The 22,021-nt window shown below is 36.0% G+C and overlaps 1 protein-coding gene across 4 annotated transcripts in view; it reads left to right on the forward strand.

The window, feature by feature from the left end:
• Positions 1-21,616, forward strand: part of ESYT2 (extended synaptotagmin 2) — a 91,033-nt gene extending 69,417 nt beyond the window's left edge. The window contains exons 14-24 of one of the 4 annotated variants that reach the window (XM_030007557.2): positions 1,124-1,225; positions 5,651-5,713; positions 7,713-7,787; positions 9,633-9,719; positions 10,492-10,641; positions 11,707-12,095; positions 14,889-14,987; positions 15,608-15,739; positions 17,134-17,239; positions 18,216-18,265; positions 18,394-21,616. In XM_030007557.2, coding sequence (XP_029863417.1) covers positions 1,124-1,225; positions 5,651-5,713; positions 7,713-7,787; positions 9,633-9,719; positions 10,492-10,641; positions 11,707-12,095; positions 14,889-14,987; positions 15,608-15,739; positions 17,134-17,239; positions 18,216-18,265; positions 18,394-18,439 — 1,299 coding nt within the window. In that variant the 3' untranslated portion in view covers positions 18,440-21,616. The remainder of the gene's footprint in view (positions 1-1,123; positions 1,226-5,650; positions 5,714-7,712; positions 7,788-9,632; positions 9,720-10,491; positions 10,642-11,706; positions 12,096-14,888; positions 14,988-15,607; positions 15,740-17,133; positions 17,240-18,215; positions 18,266-18,393) is intronic. The other 3 variants (XM_030007559.2, XM_030007558.2, XM_030007560.2) reach the window with 3 other exon arrangements.
• The last annotated feature ends 405 nt before the right edge of the window (positions 21,617-22,021 follow it).

The following is a 22,021-nucleotide window of genomic DNA, read 5'->3' on the forward strand; positions in this document are numbered from 1 at the left end:
TGCTACAAATAACTCAGTATTTAACTTTAAGTCATTTTCTTTCCAAAAATGTGTTATAAAGAATATGATAGAAAGTAACATTGAACAGTTGCAAGTTCCATTTACAAGTTTACAACAATAAAATAATACAATAGTGTGTTGAATTTAAGTTGTCCAAAACCAGATACAAAAAGGCTTCACAGTTAGGTGGGGGGAAAAATATCATGGGAAGACTTCTTCATGTAGGAGAGCTGAAAAGATTCCTACAGATTCTATAGAGACAATGCTTAGGTAATGTCATGGAGCTGCTAGCCAAACTGCAGTAAATTATAGCGAATACAGATTTTTTATGTCCATATGATTCTAATATGGAACAACATTTACAAGCCTAAACACGAAAGTCTGTTGGCTTCTCATGTTGTGTTCATATTCACTTGTAGGGGTCGCGTAGTGTAACAGCAAAATTAATTGCTCTTTTGGATTGCTTGTATTTATGGGGAACAAAAAGTTCAGAGAGAATGAAGTAATTTTAATACTTCTCAATAGTTTTGAAGACTTTTGTCCAAAATGTTAGTGTTACAGCTGAAATATTTTCTGGATGAATTAAGTACTTTTTATTACCTTCAGAATGGATTTCTTAAGTTAATGCTTATCACTGGTACATTTTAGATCTTGTCATCAGCCTTGTTTTTTTTGAGTTATAGTGGATAATCCCCACCACAGGTATTTCTTTTGCACAGATGCATCATAGTTGTGGGTTTCTGAGACACTGGGATGATTTATCTGAAACATGTTTCAAGTGAAACAGAAACAGTCTGGAAGGCTGGTCTCTAAATTTACTTAGTTGGATCTGCCATATAAATCTGAACTACCAAGAGTAAACTTGGAAAGTGGGTTAATATATTTGAATAATTAATAAAAAATAAAAATAAAAAAATGTTTCACCTTGCTGCATTACAGAAAGTCATTTAACAGTTGAAACTATTTGTAATGACAAATATTTACTTACTTTTTGTTATCTGCTGTTTTCTCTGGAATCTTTTGACTGTTTTCCTTAACTTTTTTGTGTAGTAAAGCTGCTTATGCATTCATTCTGCCACAATCCCATCACTCTGCTTTCTCCTTCCATTTCCATCTTCCTAAGAGTATCTACGAGGGAAACTTTGGGTGTGGATACTTAAAAGAGAGGAGAGCATCGGGACTAGTCTTTTGTGAAAACACTACCTCACTCTATAGAGCACTATTTGTGAGTTCTCTGGTATTATTTGTATTGTACCTTTTATCTGCCAGAGTGTGGATTAGTGCTACTAAAGCCACTCACTCTAGTGGAATGAGAGCATGCAATTTGTTTTGCTGCATGGTTTCAACAAGTGTGCATTGTTTTTGTGCTATTTTTATTGCATTTTAAAGGCTATTTAAATTTCATTGATCAGCATATCATTGGGTAAGTAATTAACTTTTTATGATAAAAACCCAAAGTAAGTTTGTTGTAAAAGCTCTTACATTTAACTTAAATTGCTGATTCATTGACAAATAAAATGCATACTATACTAGCACACTGTGTGCTGGTGAATTGTTGGCTTTTATTGCAAAGATATTAAACTAAGAAATATTACAACCAGCATCCCTGTAGTTTCTTTAAAAGGTGATGTACTCAATGTTTATAAGAACTTGCAACCTCTCCACATTGGTTTAAGTATTGCTTTAAAAATGGTTGTGGTTCTTTGTGCTCCCCAAACTATAAATTCCCTTGTAAATTCTATTTCACTCCATGATGCTCCTTGTTTTGCAAATTCCCAAGCTCCTTTTCTTTTTTTCAAATTTGTCTGTAGTCAGGAAAATCTAGCCTAGGGAGAACCACCAATTAATATTTTTTGCTTGAATTTAATATTACAAGATTATTACAAATTAATGATCCTCTGAATATCTTACACTTAAATCTGCAAACACAACCTTGGTATCTTCAAAAAAAAAAAAAGAGAATCTTTTCAGCGTAAGAACTCTTTTGCCAAAGAGAGGTGGGTATGCCATTGTAGATTGTGCAGATAAATTTGTTGCTGGCTGGCTACTTTTGGCTCATATCCTAAACTTTGATTTAAAAACACCTTCCCCTCTGCTCCCTTCCAAACCCCAACAAAACCCTTTTCTGTCGTCCTTTCAGTTAGTTCCCCTGTAGAAGTTCATTTTAAAGTATTAAAAAAGTTACATCCATTACCAAATGAGTAAGAAATGCAGTTCATAAGCTGTGGTTCAGTTATCTTGGTTTTAAAACTGATAAGTAGTTTCAGTTTCTTTTAGTTATAAAAATACTAGATACATCCTAAAAATAATAATAATTTAAAAAAAAATCAAAAAGCTTGATAAAGAGTGTAGCCCTGATGTTTTCGTTGATCTTAGGGTCTTTGCATTAGGACACGTCGTCTACATGTAACAGCATCTATTTAGACATTGGACAAGTCTTTCCAAATCCCTGAAGTGAGTTGTGAGTCAGAGTGGAACACAACCATTTTAAGATAGCCAGGTCTGGATTTCCTTCACCAGCACTGTTAACTGCCTTGTTCTGCAGTTGCATGGGTGCTAGTCTTGCAGCAAGCAAGAGGATGAGATTTATGGGTGGAGGCCAGGAGAGAGGAGAGGACTGTAGTAGCCCAGAGATAATAACAGCTTCAGCAGTCATAAAACTGCATCTTGTTTTCAGGGCATCTTTAAACACAAGGTATTATGCAAACATTCGCACCTGCAGGTTCAGGTATCTAATTGACATGTAACATGATTTACTTGGCTGGGGAGGGTGGGGGGTTAAAAAGGGGGCTCACTTTATATAGGGAGAGGAAAATCTAATGCCCGGAGTGCTCTCTGTTCCTTTCTAGACAGTTTTCTTGACTGCTGGAACCTAGCTTCATGACACCTATTTCAGACATTTACCTATTTAAATCTGATTTACCTGCAGTTAAGGAGTGTGAATAGTGTTCTTAGTATGATTTCCGCAAGTGAGTAACACTAGTTTTATGGTATGTTATTATTAGTTCATAACAATTTTTCTTTTAATTTGTTGTTTATATTACATATAAATTATTCATACTTTGAATCGGCTCTTACAGATCAGTGACTGTCTTCTGGTAATCACTTGAGGATGCACTCACAGATTTAGAAACTTCTAAAGCCTCATTTTAACCCCAAGCAAGATTTAATGAGTCAACAGAAGTAACGAGCTGTACTCCAAAGCATATTGAATTAGGATCTCACTTAATAACAAAACAGCTTGTTAGTTGTGGTATAATTTATGGGTTTGTTATTGGGATTTACTGCAAATAGCACTGGCTGTTACAGAATGCTAGCCTGAAATCTGATGTATTCTACTTGCTCAGTTATCAGTATAGTTCTTGGATACCTGTCCCCTTTTCCTATAACTGCAGAGACACTCAGAACCATAGAAAGACAATTTTGTCACCCAAGGCAAGACCTTTTCTTGGCTTTTTATATTGAATACTCCCTTTTCTTCTCCTAGTCTTCTCCCGCCCAGCCTTTCAGCTACCATCCTCATGGACCTGCAGCTCCTTCCCTTGAAACCTGAAGTCTGGCTTAAACATACTTGCCCCAGCTGATGTCCCTCTTGGCCTATCCTTGCTATGATTCCAGAGGAATTGAGACATGTTCAATATCCAGGAATCATTGGTTGCCTGCCTTTATAATTGATCACATAGGTTTGTTTTTGACTTTTAAAATTCTTTGAAATAATAATATAGGGGGAAAAAAATGTGTACTGAATATGCAGGTGCAAATGTGAAGGAAAGATGGCCAGTAAGTTGAGGGGCAGTTTAGGATTCAAAATTATCTCGATGAATTCCAGATACAGTCTGAAAAAATAAGGTACATTGCATAGAGGATGCTCATGGCACCCATATAAATATGGGATGGAAATAGTTGTCTGATGGATAGCACTACAGAAATAGATCTGTAGTCGTGCTGTATCATATTGTTATGAAAGACAAACACCATACTGTATATAGAAAAGAAGAATGTAGCCTTGAAGATGTATGGACTAATCCTTCTGTTCTACTTAGCCATTACTAAGGCCCTGATTTTGGCCACAGCAATTTAAGATCTGGAGGACAGCAGTGATGATGATGAGAAAGCCAGTAAATGTGACTACCAGAGGAAGAGAGTTTAGCCTTAGGAAGTAAAGATAGGGATGGAAATGCTAGAAGGTTGCTGCAAACAAAGTGTCTTTTTCATGTTTGTGAGAAAACAAGAAACAGTGCTTAAAGTCCAGAAAGGAACATACCTGTTGGGCATTAAAAAAATTTCTAATGAAAAGGATAGTTAAACATTAGGATTGATATGCCTGAGGATATTGTGCAGTATCCATCTTTGAAGGTCTTTAAGTGCAATAGTAAATCCCTAATGTATCAGATAAATAGCTGTGGAAGATTCCTTAATTTTATTTTAAGAAAAATAATTATTAAAAAAAATCCCACAAAACCAACCAAACCTCATTTCTGGTTTTCTCCAGTTTCATCGTATTGTATGTTCATTCTGAAATAGAAATTTTAAAGCTGAATGCCAGGAATCTTATAATTTATATTGGCCAGCATCAGGATATGACATTCCAAAAGAAAATGTAAAAAAGTATTTCTGCATAAAGGTTAAATCTCTCTTCAAATTTTAGTCACTTTTGGATTTGAATTTCAGGAAGGCATTTGTTGTGGCAGAGCATTAATAATGTTGGTTCCTGTTCATAAACCAGCATGTTTAAAAAAGGCCATGATGCAATTTTTTTGTTGCTACACACTACAGCTTTTAAAGCAGAATTCTCCCTTGAAACAAAAATTTGTGCTTAAAGAAAAAACCAGCCATAAGTACACTAATTTAAAGTCTGTTTTATTTCAAAATCATATTTCCTGAAATTATTTCTTAGGAGTTGAATGCAAATTTTCTGTAACACTTTTCTACTTCACGTGTCACTTGAAGAACAGTATATTATTCTTAAAATAAAATTTAAAGATTTGCTTAATTAATGGAAAGTAGTCAGAGGTTTTGTCCTCCTAAATCAGTTCAAATTCCTATTAATGTATTTGCATGTCTTCATTCAACTGAATAAAGTAGTAGACCTTCATTCTAGTTAGCATGCACTGTTTATATCGTTTATCTGCTGAAGAGGCTTAAACGACTTCCATTTTTATAATGATCTAAGTCTTATCAAAACTTTTAGCATTGTAATTTCTCCCATAAAAGGACTTCTTCACATAATTACTTGACTTATCGTTAGAGAAGCTTCTATGTTGTGAAAATATACTTAAGCAAGTTTGAAAAAGTTCATTCAGAAGGCAGTCCATAGGACATCAGGCATTCAATAAAACCTATTTTTGAAGCTTCTTTACTATGGTAAAAAAAACTGGTGAGGGAAATATAAGTGGACTGAAAGTGAGTATACTAGTTTTAGAGCAGAATGCAAACATTAAGAGAGGACAAGAGGAAAAAAAAAATGTTTTGTCAGACGTTGTGGTTCCGTCATTGTTTTGTTTGAAAGATTTTTGGGTTTTTTCTAGGTTGTTTTTTTTTTTCCCCGCTTTGTCCTATGTTGTCATGTCATAATTAATTAACCTAGTGAAATTGCTTCATTGCATGACTTATTAACCCTTCCTATGTTCATTCTCTCCTGACTTAAAAGCATAATCCATTAGAATTTAATCCTGATGGCTTGAAGAAGGCTGCTGTTCAGAAAGCCCTAAAGGTAAAACTAATGTAGTTGTCCATTTAAGGTCACAAAATTAATTGGAAATGCACAAATGCACTTCACTTCCAACAGTGGATGGAATTTCTGTTGCCAGATATATATTTAGTGCAATTCCATTTTATTTAAATTTGGTTTCAAGAATCAATCAAGCCATTGGTTAAAATACTATGGTCTGTGGTACTTTGAATTTTAGATCAGCTGAGTGGAGTATAGACTGCTTTAGAAGACTGGGGGAAAAAAAATAGTCCTGAGAACTAATTTGAAATAGTAACTAAAGTCCAAACCTGACATGAAAGCTAAGACATCCGTTACATACCGAGTGATACTTTATTGGTCAACTCTGAATGACTAACCAATAAAATCAATCTCTGATGTTTTGAAATAATCTTGTTTCTGCTAGATGTTTTTAGAAGTCTTTACATCTTTTATATAAATGCTAAATAAATTTAGCCCAGCTTTTTGATATGGAAGACATGGAGTTGAGAGGCAAACTTGGAAGGCATAAGCCAAGTTCTCAGCTGGTCGAACTTGGACAAGAGGCAGTCTCTAATAGACTGTCAACAGCAAATCTGTCAGTAGCAGGTGTTAGAGGTGTGTTATATGTGTGTGTACATATTGCTACCTATTTAGCATGAATTAAAATTATTTATATTTACATATCAGCATAAGCAACAGGGTCTTTCTGTCACCTTCTGTAGTTTCATCATTTTATGAAGAAAAGAGAGTTTCAGGCACCTTTTCATGGACAAAGCAAAACTGAAACGTCACCTACCATTTTTAAACACCATCAGTTGGAGTATAATCTGACTTTCTTTCTGTTCCTTAAACCTTTGTATTCTGTTGTCTTTGGTGAGAGCTAAATATTTTTGATTAGAAATCGTGAAGAAAAGAAATGCTGCATTCATCCAAGAAAGGAGTGCTTTCTTAACAGCTTTTTTCTAAAGGAAATTATGGTTATAAGCAGTGTGTCACATTAAAGTCAAGTACTATTAGTGGAAATATGATGTCCAAAATGTAAGTTCAGATCCAAAAATATCTAAAATATTCACATTCTTAATTTAAAACTATAAAATATTTGAATCACTTGGTTGTAATTGTGACCTTACATGCATTAATTAGATTTTAACTAATTTTCTGTTTACATACCTGATCTGTACAATTTCCTACATGGTAGAATTCAAAGTCTATTATTAACCATGTATACTATATTTTCTAGGCCTTTTAAACTGCATTAACAGCTGCTTGAGATGATTAACTTTCATGTCTAACTTCTTTCTGACTTAAATTTTTGTTAGGTTAATTTAAAGTTTGTGAAAGAAACACATAGCTGGGAATGTTCCTTTGTGTATATAATTTGTTTCTAAACTGATGTTTATTTTTGCAGTTTGATGTAGTGCTATACAGCTGGTGGGCAAGGCTCAGATATGGCAGATGGTTGATCTCTAATAAAGAGTATTTGGTAAACTGTAGAAATACACATCAGGTACATTATAGTGCATCTTCTTTTTCCCCAGACTGAAAAGTGGGGAATATCAATGTTCTGGTATTACATCCAATTTAGTAATACTACTGCAATGTAAATAAAGTAAGCTTCCTGAGTTTGTGCTTTTTCCATATCTCCCATCTGCATGCAATATTCATTTTGCAGTTTTAACTATGCTTCATGAGCTCTGGGGGTTGTAATGCTCATTGAAGGATAAGAATTTGCACCTTACCAATTTCTTTCAAAGAAAATGGAAAGGAGTCTAAAACTCCGGCTTATTTGTAGCGTTTTGCTTCAGCGTATTTAGGGTAGTTGGATGCCTTCATGTTAGTGTGTTCACCAGTTACTAGGCAGTCTGCCATTCAACCCTGTTGAATAAAATACTGAGAATAAGAGATAAGGATATAGTAGAATGCATATGATTTGTACTTTTAAGATGCAAACATTTAAGTTTCAGAGGAGAGAGGTTTTTGCATTGTTCTGAAGGCAAAGTTTTTGCTTTTTCTTTACCAGTCAGGAAAGAAAATAAACAGCAATCCCAACCCACTTGTTTTGCTGTCAGTTGGACACAAGGCACAGGAAAGTAAGGTGAGTTCCTACTTTTTATACTTGGCTCTGTCTACAAAAATTTGGTGGCTCTGTGGCTTGGCATTGGCTATCAAGCCATTGGGTATATATACTGCACTAAAAGTTACCACCAGAACTGAAATTGCCAACAAGAAGCCAAGGATTGAACACGTGCTTACTCAGTTTAAACTGTCTGTGAGACCAGATTTTTAACTATTTGTGGGTGTCCTTCCACAGTAGGTTCTGATCTGCAACTGGGATTGCTACAGTAGTGATTATATAAAAAACAGTGTTGGCAAGCAGCAGGCTTTGAAATACTGATCAAGATTTGAAAATTTACAGAATTGCAGAGTTAGAGAAATGTCCAGGTCAAAAAGGACACTGAAGATCATCTGCTTGAACCTTCTGCTTAGAGCAGGGCCTTAGATTAGCCAACGTGTTGTAGCTCTCAGGAGCTCGTAGTTTAGCCAGGCTACTTTGTTGTTATGTCTGCTGCTTTTTCTGCTTTGAGGTATGGACCACTTTTGTGCTTTGAGGGCTGTCCTCTAGCACTCGTGAGCTCCTTTGCCCTCCAAGATGGACACTTATGGAATCCCTTCTAACAGTTTGGAATACCTTCTAACAGTTCCTAGAGCAAGTTGAAATCTGCTTTTATCCTGCTATTTGTTTTCCTCATGCCCCTTAAACTCTGTGATCTTAAGGTCTCTGTAGCCAAGGCTGCTGTTGACAGTTACATCTGCAAACCAGTATTCCTCATTTGTAAGTGGTAGACTCAGAAGAACGCTACTCCTAGTCAATACATTCAATGATTGAGAACTACCATAAGACAACAGTATGTGTTTTCATAGCACAAACCCTTAAACTGGTTGTGCACCACTGTGCTGCTTTCCCAGAAAACATTAGAATAGTTGAAGCTCTCAGTGAGAACCTGGTTCTGCAGATCTGAGACAGATTTGAATTGTCTGAAGAAGGTGTCATCCATCTCTTTTTCCTAACTGGGCGGTCTGTAACAGATGTCTGTCATGAGATCGATCTTGATGGTGATCCCTCTGATTCTGACCCAAGGTATTCAACATACTTGTCATCCATAACTAACCTCTGTGTATTCAAATGGCTCTTTAAAATAAAATACCAACAGTGAAGTGATACCTAGATAGGTAGATATATGCAATATCAGTGTGGGGTTGGGGGGGGGGGCTGGTTGTTTTTTTGTAGTTTGTTTTTTTTTTTAAGTAAAAGTGTCAGTGAGCCAAAAGGAGAGGACATCTAATTTGGCTTCTTCATACCCTGTCAAAAATTGTCACAAAGCATAAACTGGATCTTGTATACAATCTTAATTTTGATACCTATTAGAGAATGCAGGTAAGAATTCATGTCCTTTGTTCTTGGAGATAGCTTTTTTTATGAGTGCTTTTTTCTCTCTCTGCATATACCGTCCCCATTAATGAGTTGCTGAAAGTAGTGAGATTTGGCATTGAAATCTTCCACATGGCTACTTGGGAGATTAGAAGGAAAAATACTAGTTTCTAGGAGTTTCACTGAGTTAGCCCCTATAGAGAAGTATGAGAAGAGAGAGAATGTGCCAGTCTGAAGACCTTGCATTTGTTCATAGACTGGTGTGAAAGTGTTTTACCTTACATACAGCAACTTCAATGCAAAACGTATTCTACTACATGTCCTGTGTATAATTTTATGTGTGATATTATATATGCCTTGAGTAGATCCCAGTTGGCCTTTGTTTAAATATGTGAGGTTTCAGACATAAATTTTGCAAAGCCAAAATGAAAAATGTAGTCAACTCTTGACACCAGCTTTATTAGACAAAAATGTTTTATAATTCATACGCTTTGTGTTGTCTAACTTTAGATTCGATACAAGACCAATGAACCAGTATGGGAGGAAAACTTTACTTTCTTTGTACACAATCCCAAAAGACAAGAACTTGAAGTTGAGGTATGTTGTCTCACTCTCTTTAGATACCTTTCTTTTCTAAGACATTGCAGTAGTAACATTCAGACATTACAGGCTGTTATGAAATGAGACTGAATATATTATAAACACCATTAAAACTATAGTTAAAGTGTTTTTTAAGACCAGCCTCTGAAACGTTTAATTGCATTTACTACTAAAAGGAAGAAAGAATATAACCAATCTCTCACCAGAAGAACATGATGGTTGTCTTACTTAAAGTGAAAAAAGTAAAAAAGGTAAATTTTTATACCTGTTTCGAACCTTAACAGTCTTAACTGCTAGCAGAAATTGCTGACTTGTTTCCTTTCTCATCCCAAGTCTTTGCTTTATCCAAATACCATATCCCTTTACACTGCTGACATGTCATTTACATAGTTCAAAGAGACTGAAGTGTAAATGAGGACTGTCCTAGTTACTATTCCTCGAACAGTTGTGGGAAGTAATTTTCACACAGACCATTTGGAAACCATGTAGTTATTTTGATCAAGGGTCAGGTAGATGTAGGTGAGCTGGTTAGTCTTCTGTCTTGCTTTTGCTGTAGAAGATCGGGATGAAGAAACTAGGCATTGAGTATATTTGGTGTTTCCTTCTTCAATGTAAAGTTATCTTATGATCAGGGAAATTTGGTTTAAGTACAAACTACATTCGATATTTGGAATTTTTTTTTTTTTAATAAAACTGTCATTTCCTTTTCTTTCTCTGAATACTTATAAAGCAGATGCTACAAAATGACTTAGCTTCTGTGTTCCTTCAGGTGAGGGATGAACAGCACCAGTGTTCTTTGGGAAACTTCAAACTGCCTCTAAGCCAGTTGCTAGAGAGTGAAGATTTAACTATGCATCAGCGATTCCACCTGAACAACTCTGGTCCAAACAGCACTATAAACATGAAGATTGCACTCAGGGTACTCTAAAACTTTTCCCATTGTAAATATCTGAAAGCATATTTAAGACTTGTGAGTTCTGATCTTTTAGCTTTATGGAGAATATAGTACATTTCCTTGGGTGTCACAATGCCAAGTGTCCTTAGTTGTGGTAGTGCTATTAAGTACTATCACACAAAGATAACCTCTAATTGAAATACATTTGATGTCAAAACCAGAAAATTCTCTGAACGAAACGGTTATCAGCTGCATTAATTAAGACTGAGGTTCCTCATGGTTTTAGGTTCAGAAATCATGTTTGGAATCTGAATTCCTTCAAGTCTTCTATGACTCAGTAGGCTACAGATCAGTGAAATCACCTTTGTCTTACAGAAATGGAACTGAGGTCATGATGGTTTAAAAAGAATAAAGTTTATAGGGAAAGGAAGTACCTTCATAGTATTAGAAAAATTCAGACCAACTTTCAAGCACATTGGAGTTTTGAAGACAAAACTTGCATACCTGAAAGTTGGTTTTGTCTTTTTCCCCAGCTAAATTATTTAGTTTAATAAGGTAGTATATCTCTTTGCAAACAGTGTTAAACTGCTGTTAACTTCTGTTATTTGTTCTTTTCTAAAGCACTTTCTTGCTTACTTGTCATTAATAAATGAAGGTAACCTAAAACAGAGAAAGTAAGGACAATGAGTGAGAAGAACCTGTGATGTAGGATTAAATTTCAAAAGATTAGAAGAAAAAAATTATAGAATACCTTTCCAGGTGGTTAGAGCTGCAAAGTAAATAGCACTTGCACCAGAAGTGTGTAGAGTATGGGAAGGGAATAATGAGGAGAATAGTTCTAAATGAATGGAGAATTTCACATTGTTTTATAGTTACTGCAGTTGCCACATAGAAGATGGAGCTCTGTTTTGCTGTGCAAAGGTTTCCTATGGTAGAGTGAATAAGTATAAGTGTGAATATTTTTGGTTCTGCTTTCGTGTCTGAACTTAACAACTTGTCACCAACCAGTACTCTTGTAGAAAAAAAAAAATTGTTTCTGTTTTTTATACTGGAAAATAGTAATATTATATGTATTTTTACTGTATCTAGGTCCTTTCTCTTGAAAAGCAGGCAAGATCTCCAGATCATCAACATTCAGCCCAAGTAAAAAGGCCATCTCTTTCCAAAGATGCAAGAAAATCATCTTTTAAGCCTCAGGTTCCTGTCTCACCACCACCTGATTCAAACAAACCTGTTCCAGCTTCCCCAGTGACTGACAGTGATAAAAAGACTGATACAGCTGAAAAAAGTCAGCCTTCTAATGCCAGCCCTCAGTGGCCAACAGATCTCAGCCGAAGTTCCTCCAGTCTTCATGCCTCTAACTTCTCTTACTCTCCCAGCCACCTCTCGGTCAAAGAACCCACTCCTAGCATAGCCTCAGACATATCTCTGCCTATTGCCACGCAGGAGCTACGGCAAAGACTGCGACAGCTTGAAAAGTACGGTGTTAATTACTTGGTTTTGCAATACATCTAAGTTGATTTATAGAAAATGTCGTCAGTGCAGCCAAAGAAACAGTGCTTAGATTGCATTTCAGTAATATTTTTTCCTGTTGCAGTTTGAGTCTGGCACCTGAAAATCAGTCATTATGATTTTCTGCTTTCTCCTGGTACCTCAGTTAGACAGATTCTGCAATTAGAAGTTACCTTACCATTGCAATGATCTGCAAGAAAAAGTCCACCTTGTTCTCATAGCTACACTGTGTAGTGCTAAAAAGAGTGGGATGGCAATAGGGAAGGATACATTTTGATACAACATGAATCACTTTCATGGCAATAGTTGCCTGTTTCACCACTGAATCCTATTAGCATTAATATTAAGCTAATTAAGTGGAATATAGTTGGTCTTTTTAAATTACTTAGAGGGATAGTTGACTAGAAAGAATGTTAAATGAATAGTCAGTTACTATTCAATTAATGAGGATTGCTGCAGCCATGCTTTCTTAAATTCTCTAATATTTTTTTACTTGCCTCAGTGGGCAGCTATACTTACCAGTAAAGATAGCTGAGCAGCCATTGTGCTCTGAATAGGAGAATGGAAACCATTAATACCCTATTCATGTAGCTTCTCTGTGAATCTAAGTAGAAAGATTCATCTTTTTCTCTATCAGAGTTCATAGGATCAATAAAGTAATATAGGTTGGAAGGAACCTCTGGATATCAGTCAGCCCTCTGCTCAAAGTACATCCCAGTTCAAGTTAGATCAAGTTTCTTTGGCCTTGTCCAAACAAGTTTTGAATGTCCCCAAGGATGGAGATTCTGTAAACTTTCTCAGCAACTCCGGTGCTTAACCACTCCACTGTGAAAACGTTTTTTTCTGTATTTCCAGTTGGAATTTACCTTGCTGCAACTTGACTGTGGCCTCTTGTTCTTTTACTGTGCACAGCCACGAGGAGTCTGACTCAGTCTTCTCTATAATGTCTGTTTTAAGTAGTGAAAGACTGTAATTGAATCCGATCTTGGCTGTCTCTTCAATTTGTACAAAATCATTTCCTTCACCATCTGCTTATGTGCTCTAGTCCCCCATTTATCTTTATGGTCCTTTGCTGTCTTGTGTTCAGTTTGTCAGTCTCTCTTCTGGCCCCAAACTGGGTTAGACTTTGTTAATTATGATAAATGTTGAAATACTACTTCTTATTTAATACACAAATTTCATACTTTCTTGTTTGATGATAGTGGTAAAGCTCAGGAGGTCCTTTATTGCATGCCCCATGTTTTTAGGTGCTCTGATTTTTTATTAATTTCATTTTGACTAAGAAAATTCTGAACCAAAATGCTTCATTCTAGTTTTTAAAGTGAATGACTTGGGAATTTTAATGGAGTAATCACTTTTTAGTAGCTATTCACGAGAGAGGTGTGCCTCTCCCTTGAAGTTCAGATATCCTTCAGGTGGCTGAGAAATGCCAAGCATGCCATATACTGTCCTGTGTGAAAAGGAAAATACAGTCAGTTCACAGAAACTAAAATAAGTATTTCATAGAGATGAGGGAACTCTGCGAATGTTTGCTAGTCAAACCTGGTTGTTGTGGTTTAACCCCAGCCAGCAACTAAGTATCACGCAGCGGCTCACTCACTTCCTGCCCCCCTGCAGTGGGATGGGGGAGAAAATCGGGAAAAAAAGTAAACTCGTGGGTTGAGATAAGAAATGATTTAAGAGAATACAAAAAGAAGAAACTAATGAAGATAATGATAACACTAATAAAATGATAATAATCAATAATAATAAAAGGATTGGAATATACAAGTGATGCACAGTGCAATTGTTTACCACTCGCTGATCGATGCCCAGTTAGTCCCCGAGCGGCGATCCCCCACCCCCCAGTTCCTATACTAGATGTGACGTCCCATGGTATGGAATACCCCGTTGGCCACTCTGGGTCAGCTGCCCTGGCTATGTCCCATCCCAGCTTCTTGTGCCCCTCCAGCCTTCTTGCTGGCTGGGCATCAGAAGCTGAAAAATCCTTGACTTAAGACTAAACGTTACTTAACAACAACTGAAAACATCAGTGTTATCAACATTCTTCTCATACCTAGCTCAAAAACATAGCACTGTACCAGCTACTAGGAAGACAATTAACTCTATCCCAGCTGAAACCAGGACAGTGGTGGTTGCTTTTTATGTAAGCATGACCTGTATTTATAAGTGTAAATTAATTCTAAACTTTTTTTCAGTGTGGCATGAGCTACAGAGAAGTGAAATGGCTGTGTTTATACTGTGATTTGAGCTTTTAAGATAATAAGTGGTTTTAAGTATCACTATTTTAATCCCAAGAATATATTTCTACATTAGAGAATTTAGAAAAGAATGAGCTGGTATTCTAATTTGTTCCTGGCCATAGGTTAGAGTGGCCTATCACTGAGGTTTTCATTGCAGTTTGCACCATTATTCTTTCCAATTTCCTAGATACTGCTTTAATGTTTATTTTAGGGTAAGCAAGTTCTTTACTGATAATGGTTTTCAAAGTACTGAAGAGCAGCTGACCTCTAAAGTGACAAGAATATTTAGCTTATTTTGGACAAGTAGACCTGTTGGACAAGGAACCGAAGTACAAGAAACTGATGGAAGATATGCTCACATGCTAACGTGTGCTCTGTTCTTTCACATTGGTCTAGTGAAAAGTTAAATGCATAATACATGATTCCTGGGAAAACTGTTCAGCATATATTTCAGTTAGGTCTTACTTTAAATATGCATTTTAAAAACTAAGCGTAATATTCTACTTTTTCCTGCAGTGGAACAACTCTGGGGCAGTCTCCATTAGGACAGATTCAGCTAACAATTCGTCATAGTTCACAAAGAAACAAACTGATTGTGGTAGTGCATTCCTGCAGGTGAGCATAAAATACCAAATTTCATTTCTGTGCGTATTTCTTTGTAAACTTTGTCATATCTTGACTTATCCTCTTAAATTGGTTGTCTGGATGATCTTTTTTATTTTTAAAATAACATACCGATTGTAATTATGTGTAAGTACAAAAACATACAGAGCTATACTCAGAATCAGTAAAAACTTTGTTGAAGGTTTTGCTGTGATTTTGTATTTGTCTCTTGTGCCTCTGTCAGATTTTAAATGGAAAATGGCATGTAGATTTTTGTCAGCAGTGTCTGAAAGCTATCTCTGAGAGACTGAATTTTTCATGGAATGACAAAACCGCATGACTGTTGGAAGCCATATCTAAACTTTGAATTGGAATTTAAGAAATACTGTATTCCTGCCTCTGCTGTCTGCTCACCATTTATCTGATCTTGTACAAGTCACTGCTTGGCATTTTTGTTAGTTTTTCTTTTCCACTGCTGTTATCGATGTGCTGTACCCTGTGCATCATACTTTGTGCAGGATATCCCACAACTGATTCATGTACTAAATTAAGTGATAGCAGTGTAGACACTTATATTCAGCAATGTCTGATTTCTTTTCTAAGTGTTTTTCCTTGTTTTTCACTGGTCACAGAAATCTAATAGCGTTTTCAGAAGAAGGATCCGATCCATATGTGCGAATGTATTTATTGCCTGATAAGAGACGATCAGGAAGAAGAAAAACACATGTATCAAAGAAGACATTAAACCCAGTGTTTGATCAAATGTATGTTCTACACTATGTGTAGTAGTTTTATATCATGTAATTACAAAGCTGTCAAATCAAGGTTTCTCAGCTTACCTGAATGGATGAGCCACTGAAGCTCCTAGTTGTCACCACCAGACTTGATCATACCTTTCTCTTCTGCTATAATAGCTCTTCCCATCTTTCTATTCCCTGTTATCACTATAGCCCTTCTTACTCTGGTACCAGCCACTTTTCTTTTCTGCCTTCTCCTGTGTCAGTTACATCCCTTTTGTGCTGGTAGCTAAGAAGCAGTGTGCACTCTTCTGGCAGGTGGTCAGAACATGAGTGCCTTTTAGCTGGCCAATGCTGTTGGTATCTCTTCTTGCCAGGAAGCATGTTGATTCTGACTGGCCGATTGCCTGGCTGATTGATGCTGCCTCTGTGTGGGACTGGCCAGCCAGTGTCTATGCATGATCAAACTGTTCAGTCAGTCAACTTGGTGGCACTTCTCGGCATCCAGGGAGTCAGGAAATTTCCTTGTAGGTTATATCCGGGCCCATAGGTTGGAAGTGTGCAAGCTTGTGCAACGTTACATTGTACAAAAATGCTTATCTTTTCACTCAGCTTTTTGATGGTAGTTTCCCTCACACGTGTACTCCTTACTCCCCCACCCATCACTTTTCAATAAAGACGACCTTCCTCTACAGACTGAAAGTTAATTTGGGGAAAACAACACTTCATTCTGTCCAAGGGAAATCTGTAATTCATTAGTTAGAGGCCCTGGTATGTTTTTCTGGTCGTGCAGCTCTTTCCTGTTTATTCCAGGTAATAGATTAGTTTTACTGTGCCTTTCCAAGTAAAATGTATTGCAAAGCAATAAAGCTGTTTAAGAACTGTAGTGACAAATCGATGTAGATTGTGGTACAAACTTGCCCTCACCTTCTGTAAGTTTCAGATCTAGCAAACAAAATGTGTTCTTCCTTAAAAGTTGGTTCGTTTCCTTGGTGTGCCAGGAAAGAAAAGGAGCTCTGGTTATCAAGAATGGAGGATCAGTAAGACTGACCAGTCTTTCCCTTTGGGGAATAGTGATACTGGGCTGTCAGTACAGTATGATTCCTCATTCTCTTCTCTGGAGAGTCAGTGGTTGACCTTTTCCTTCTTTTGTTTGGTTTGGGTTTTTGTTTTGTTTTACCAGTGGCTTTTAGAGACCAAAGGTAACAGAAGTCTCAAACATTTGATGTTGATATTGATCATAGTATTGAAGAAGAATTTTAGGGAAAACATTAGGAATTTCTTCTTTGTTTATCTCAGACCTTATTTTTTGTTTGGGGAGGCGGATGGTTTGGTTATGACTTGAATTGTTGTTTAGCTGTAGGAAATCAACTTCCACTTCAGGTACAAAATTCTCACTAAAGCATCACTTTGCCTGTCAGATTTGATTTCAGTGTTTCCCTGCCGGAAGTACAGAGAAGAACACTAGACGTAGCAGTGAAGAACAGCGGTGGTTTCTTGTCCAAAGATAAAGGGCTGCTTGGCAAAGTAAGCTGACGAAAAGCAAATTCTGTTAATACAGCATGTTGTTATACAAGACTAAAGTCTTCTTGTGATATGAGCTTGTTAGTGTTGATTGAAGCACCTGATTGAGGTACAAAGCTTTTAAAAATTGTAGATGGCTTAGATGTCAAGCTTCAGTAAGGGGTGGAACAAACTGCAGAACAGGCATCAAATGATGTGTCAGTAATCTCTTCTAGAGAATGGTAAGTTCTGAGGCTCACAGTAACAAAAGAAACCTGCATGTCAGACTTATTAATCATAGAGTCAGAGAAAGAAAACAACCAGTAGAAAACAGATGATATCTCAGAAAATGTTCAGACAAAACTGGAAAGACAAGCAAGAGTACTTCGAGAAACACACAGAACAAATGTATGTTTAGTAATTAAAATTCCAGATTGTAAAATCTGAGAGAAAGAACTGCTACTGGAGACGTTCCCAATGCCAAAACCAGCTGTTGTGTTTACAGCTTCACTGTTCTATAGGCACTCATTAAATCACACTATTTCTTACACATGTGATTTGGAGCATGCAAAAAGGAATAGTAAATTACTACACCCTTGCAAATTGCCATATTTGAGCTCTGTAAAGAGGATGAGAGATTATCAGAATTGTGGTCAGTTCATGGTGAACGGTGTTCTTAATTTTCCTGTTTACCAGGAGGGGTGTTAGTGTAAACACATCAGCTGATTGCCATTGCCAAGATATGCCATATTCAGAATTTAAGCCTGTGAGGTGCTCTGGGACCGTATCACTAAATGGTATAGATTTTTTAGGTCAAAACCAGCAACTTGAAACTTTACTACAAGTTGAGCAGATAGCTATGATGACAAGGATGTAAAATATATTGTTTATTAATGGCATTACTTATACTGTAGTTTACTGGATTGTCAGATTTCATCTTTAAAAGACATAGAATGAAAGGCACACACAATGCATTGATTGCTAATTTAACTTTCCACAGTTATTAATACCTCTGGCGTCGGAAGAACTTGCTAAGGGCTGGACCCAGTGGTAAGCATAATATTTCCTTTATTAATAATAATACTACATACTAATAACTAGTGTGTTAATAATAGTTTTAATAATACATGCTAAATGTAAAAAAAAAAAAAAAAATCCTTTGTTTTTTTCATCTTCAGGTATGATTTAACAGAAGATGGTACAAGGCCGCATGGTGCAAGTTAGGCCCATGGATACTGGGAATTCCCCACGCATAATTTTGCCAACCTTTATATATTTTTAAAGCGTTGTTCTCACAGATGTACCAATATTATTTTTATAGCTTTACCGATTTAGTTCATAGACACATACCCAATAATTTTATAACACTTGGTCATTTTATGTAGACATAGCCTTTCTCATTGTTAAACTTTGTATTTTAATTTGCTGAACAATTTTAAGTGTTACTGTAATGTGCAATAGTACAGTAAGGTAGCCTTTTGTGTTTAAATTGATCTTTATGATGGCTGTACCTATTAGAAAGTGAAAAGATTATGTTCTGCTGTTTTCCTGCCTTGTTTTATATCTCACGAAGGTATACTGTACCATGTAAATATATACTATTTTTTTATAATTCTTTCATGCTGGTTTGAATTCAGAAGAAAATTAGATAAAGGGTATAGATATTTTCTTCTAAATGCATGTTAATTTCTTCAGATGAATCTCTCTTGTCTTTGCAGCACAATGGTCTTACTCATTTTGTGATATTCTTCAAAAACAAACTGCAGAAAAACATTTTTACTTTACTGTGTTTCTGGCCCAGTGTGGCTAGCTTAAAATGTACAAAACATTAACATTTTAATATTTATATATAAATGTATTATTGGAAAATCAGCTATAGAATATTATAAATAAAAATGAGAGTTCTATAAATACTGTATAAATAGAGGATGACGTCCATGAATCACAGTTTCTAAATCTGAGTTTTCATTTAATGGAGTAAACATAACAAACAGTACAGTTTTATTATACAGGTTCACTTGGATTTTGTTATTTATTCCTGTCATCTATAGTACTAGACATGTGACCTTTTGAAGGTATGAGGACATGGATTTTTCTGTATTATAAACAAAATCTCTAACCACTTAGAACTGTCCTTACTGCCATGTTCCACTGATTTATAAGGTATACAAATCAGCTTGCAGTGTAAGTTCATATAGTAGGCATACGTACAAGACATATGTTATTTTTATTATACAATACTGTGCTAAATAGTATATTGTGCTATACCTTCTGTAATACTAAAATGGAACACCAATAGGTAAGAAAGTGTGAAATTGAGTTGAAACTGACTTGTCTTTACAGTTTCTTCATTGCTACTTAGTGTGTTTGGTGCATGAAAAAAATGCACTTCAGTGGTCCACACAGGTTTCTTGAGAAATAATGGCATTCTACTGAAGCATTGCCATAGTCTGCTGCAAGACTACAGCAGTGATACAATTAGCACAAACTGATAAAAGTAGACAGTTGAGAGTTGAAGGGAGAGTATCAGCCTGAATAGCTGAGCTCATAACTCTGATTTTATGAATTATGAGGAATTTTTTTTGTATTCAGAACTGATTTTTCTTTTTCTGGTAAGTTTTCTCAGACTGTTATAAAAATGTGCATTAAGAATCCAAGAGAACAGTTCAGCTCTTTCAGAGCCAACACCCTCATTCTTGGATAAGTATGCAATTAGACAGACAAAGTATATTACTTAGCTAAGATTCTAGAATGATCTCTCAGCCAAGAAAGAATTTTAAAGCAGAATATAAACTCCTGAAATTAGCTTTATTGTAAGATTACTGACAGAACCTTAATTCTGGATGTAGAATATGCCTACATTACTAGATGTACCAAAGTGCCTACCATAGATGTAGCTTTTTGTCTTTTTCAAGTTTAAAAATTGACTCATTTCAGTTTGTCTAAATTCAGTTTAACATGAACTTTTGTCACGGATGTCTGTGACACACATGCATACACCTCTATACAGTGATGGCCTTCTTATTGCCACATTTTATACAAGACAATTTTAGCAAACAAGCTTACACTGTAAATATTGCTGCTGTTACTTTCTGATGGACTGGGCAATAGAGAGCGGTTCTTTGTAAGAAAACATTTCCATTCGAAGGCTTCACTCTATATTGGAATGTATGAGTATCTCTCTATATATACACTCATCTATTCATATAAAATGTAATATATTATGAAGTACGTATTTTCTTTGTTAGGTCTCCGTTAAAATGTTAAGAATGGAAAGACAGAATTATTGTTAATGCAATGAAAATGCAGAAAGTGAAATCTGATCTAAATAAAGGAGGTCTAAGAGCAGTAGTTCAGCATGATTGTCTTTTGACTTGGTTCAGCCTGAGGTGGAAAGACTTTAGCTGTACATCTTGGCCAGTGACTCCCCAGAGTTTGATCCATAGCCAACAAATGGGCTGTTAAACTGATTTGGTGCTTCAGGTCTTAAGTGAAGTCTGGGGACAGATGTTAGAAGACTCTGCACTTAAACAAAAAAAAGTGCACATTCTGTCTTCTAAAGTCTCAATGGGGAAAATAATGCTGTGTTTCGGTAAATGTGAGATGATAGCACAAAGTGAGTAACTGAATGAAGTATATAGGACAGCTTTCCAAAATGGCTCACAACCTAAAATTAGGGATAGGTTCTTAAAAGAACCCAGTTCCCATTTAGGAATCTAAAATGAAGAGATTGAATTGTCATTGTAATTCAGCAGCAGTAATTCCCATTGACTGTAATCAGTCCTGGATGTCAACATTTAGAAATGTTCTCCTGAGTGAATTTGGATCAGAATATGACTGCCTAGATGAGATTGATTCTTTTGATAATGGAAACAAACCTCTGTATCATAGTTACCAAATTCTGATTGTTCCGTTTATGTGGAAGGAGGAAGGACAAACATTATTTTTCCTCTGGGCAAAAATTGCACTTCATTATCAAGTCAATGTATTCAGTATCAACTGATAGCTTTTCATGTAGTTCTTGTTTATCCTGTGCCTTAAAATATGAACATATGAAGATGTTTAAGAAATGGCTAAAAATACGCTTTGTTACCTGTATGTACCAACACATGTTCTCTACTGTTGAAACTGTTTTTAGAATTATTCTGCTTCACTGACAAGAAAACCAGCTTTCTTAATTATAGCAGTGGTATAACCCAAACTCAAATCAGCATGCATATCGCTTGGATTTGGATTAAAAGAGTTCTAATTTTCTGTCTTGAATCCTTTATCAGAGCTGCAGCAAATGATGAGAGTTGAAATGAGAACAAAGGGTAATCAATTTTGTACAGATTGCCTTTTTTGCTCATGTAATTCTACATTATGATGCATGTATTTATTCAATAAATGGTTCGTATTGAAGTCAGCGTGTTGCTTCCCTCTACACACACACACACACTCCCTTTTCCTCCCTTTTGCATATCCCTGTCCTAATTGGTAATATGATGAGGTGAATTTTTAAAATAGTCATGTATGCTGACTACTCTAACCTAGGTAGCCGTGCTGTAAGATGTGTAGGCAGATTCTTGAGTTTCACATGAGAGAAAGTGGAGTGAGAAGTACGGGATACTTAGCTGGGGAATTCCATGCTTGTTGGTCTGGAACAGATTCACACATAAGAATTAGTAGGTCCTTTGTTCAACTTAAGTGTCTAAAATTTTTTCTCTTAAAACGATCAGTTGAACAAATTGTCATGATTCTAGTACAGTAATCAATTGTTATTACTTATGTTTTCAAAAGGACCTAGAACTGTGTATAATTGCCTTA

This window comes from Aquila chrysaetos, chromosome 3 (genome assembly GCF_900496995.4).
Source record: "Aquila chrysaetos chrysaetos chromosome 3, bAquChr1.4, whole genome shotgun sequence".
NCBI lineage: Eukaryota > Metazoa > Chordata > Aves > Accipitriformes > Accipitridae > Aquila > Aquila chrysaetos.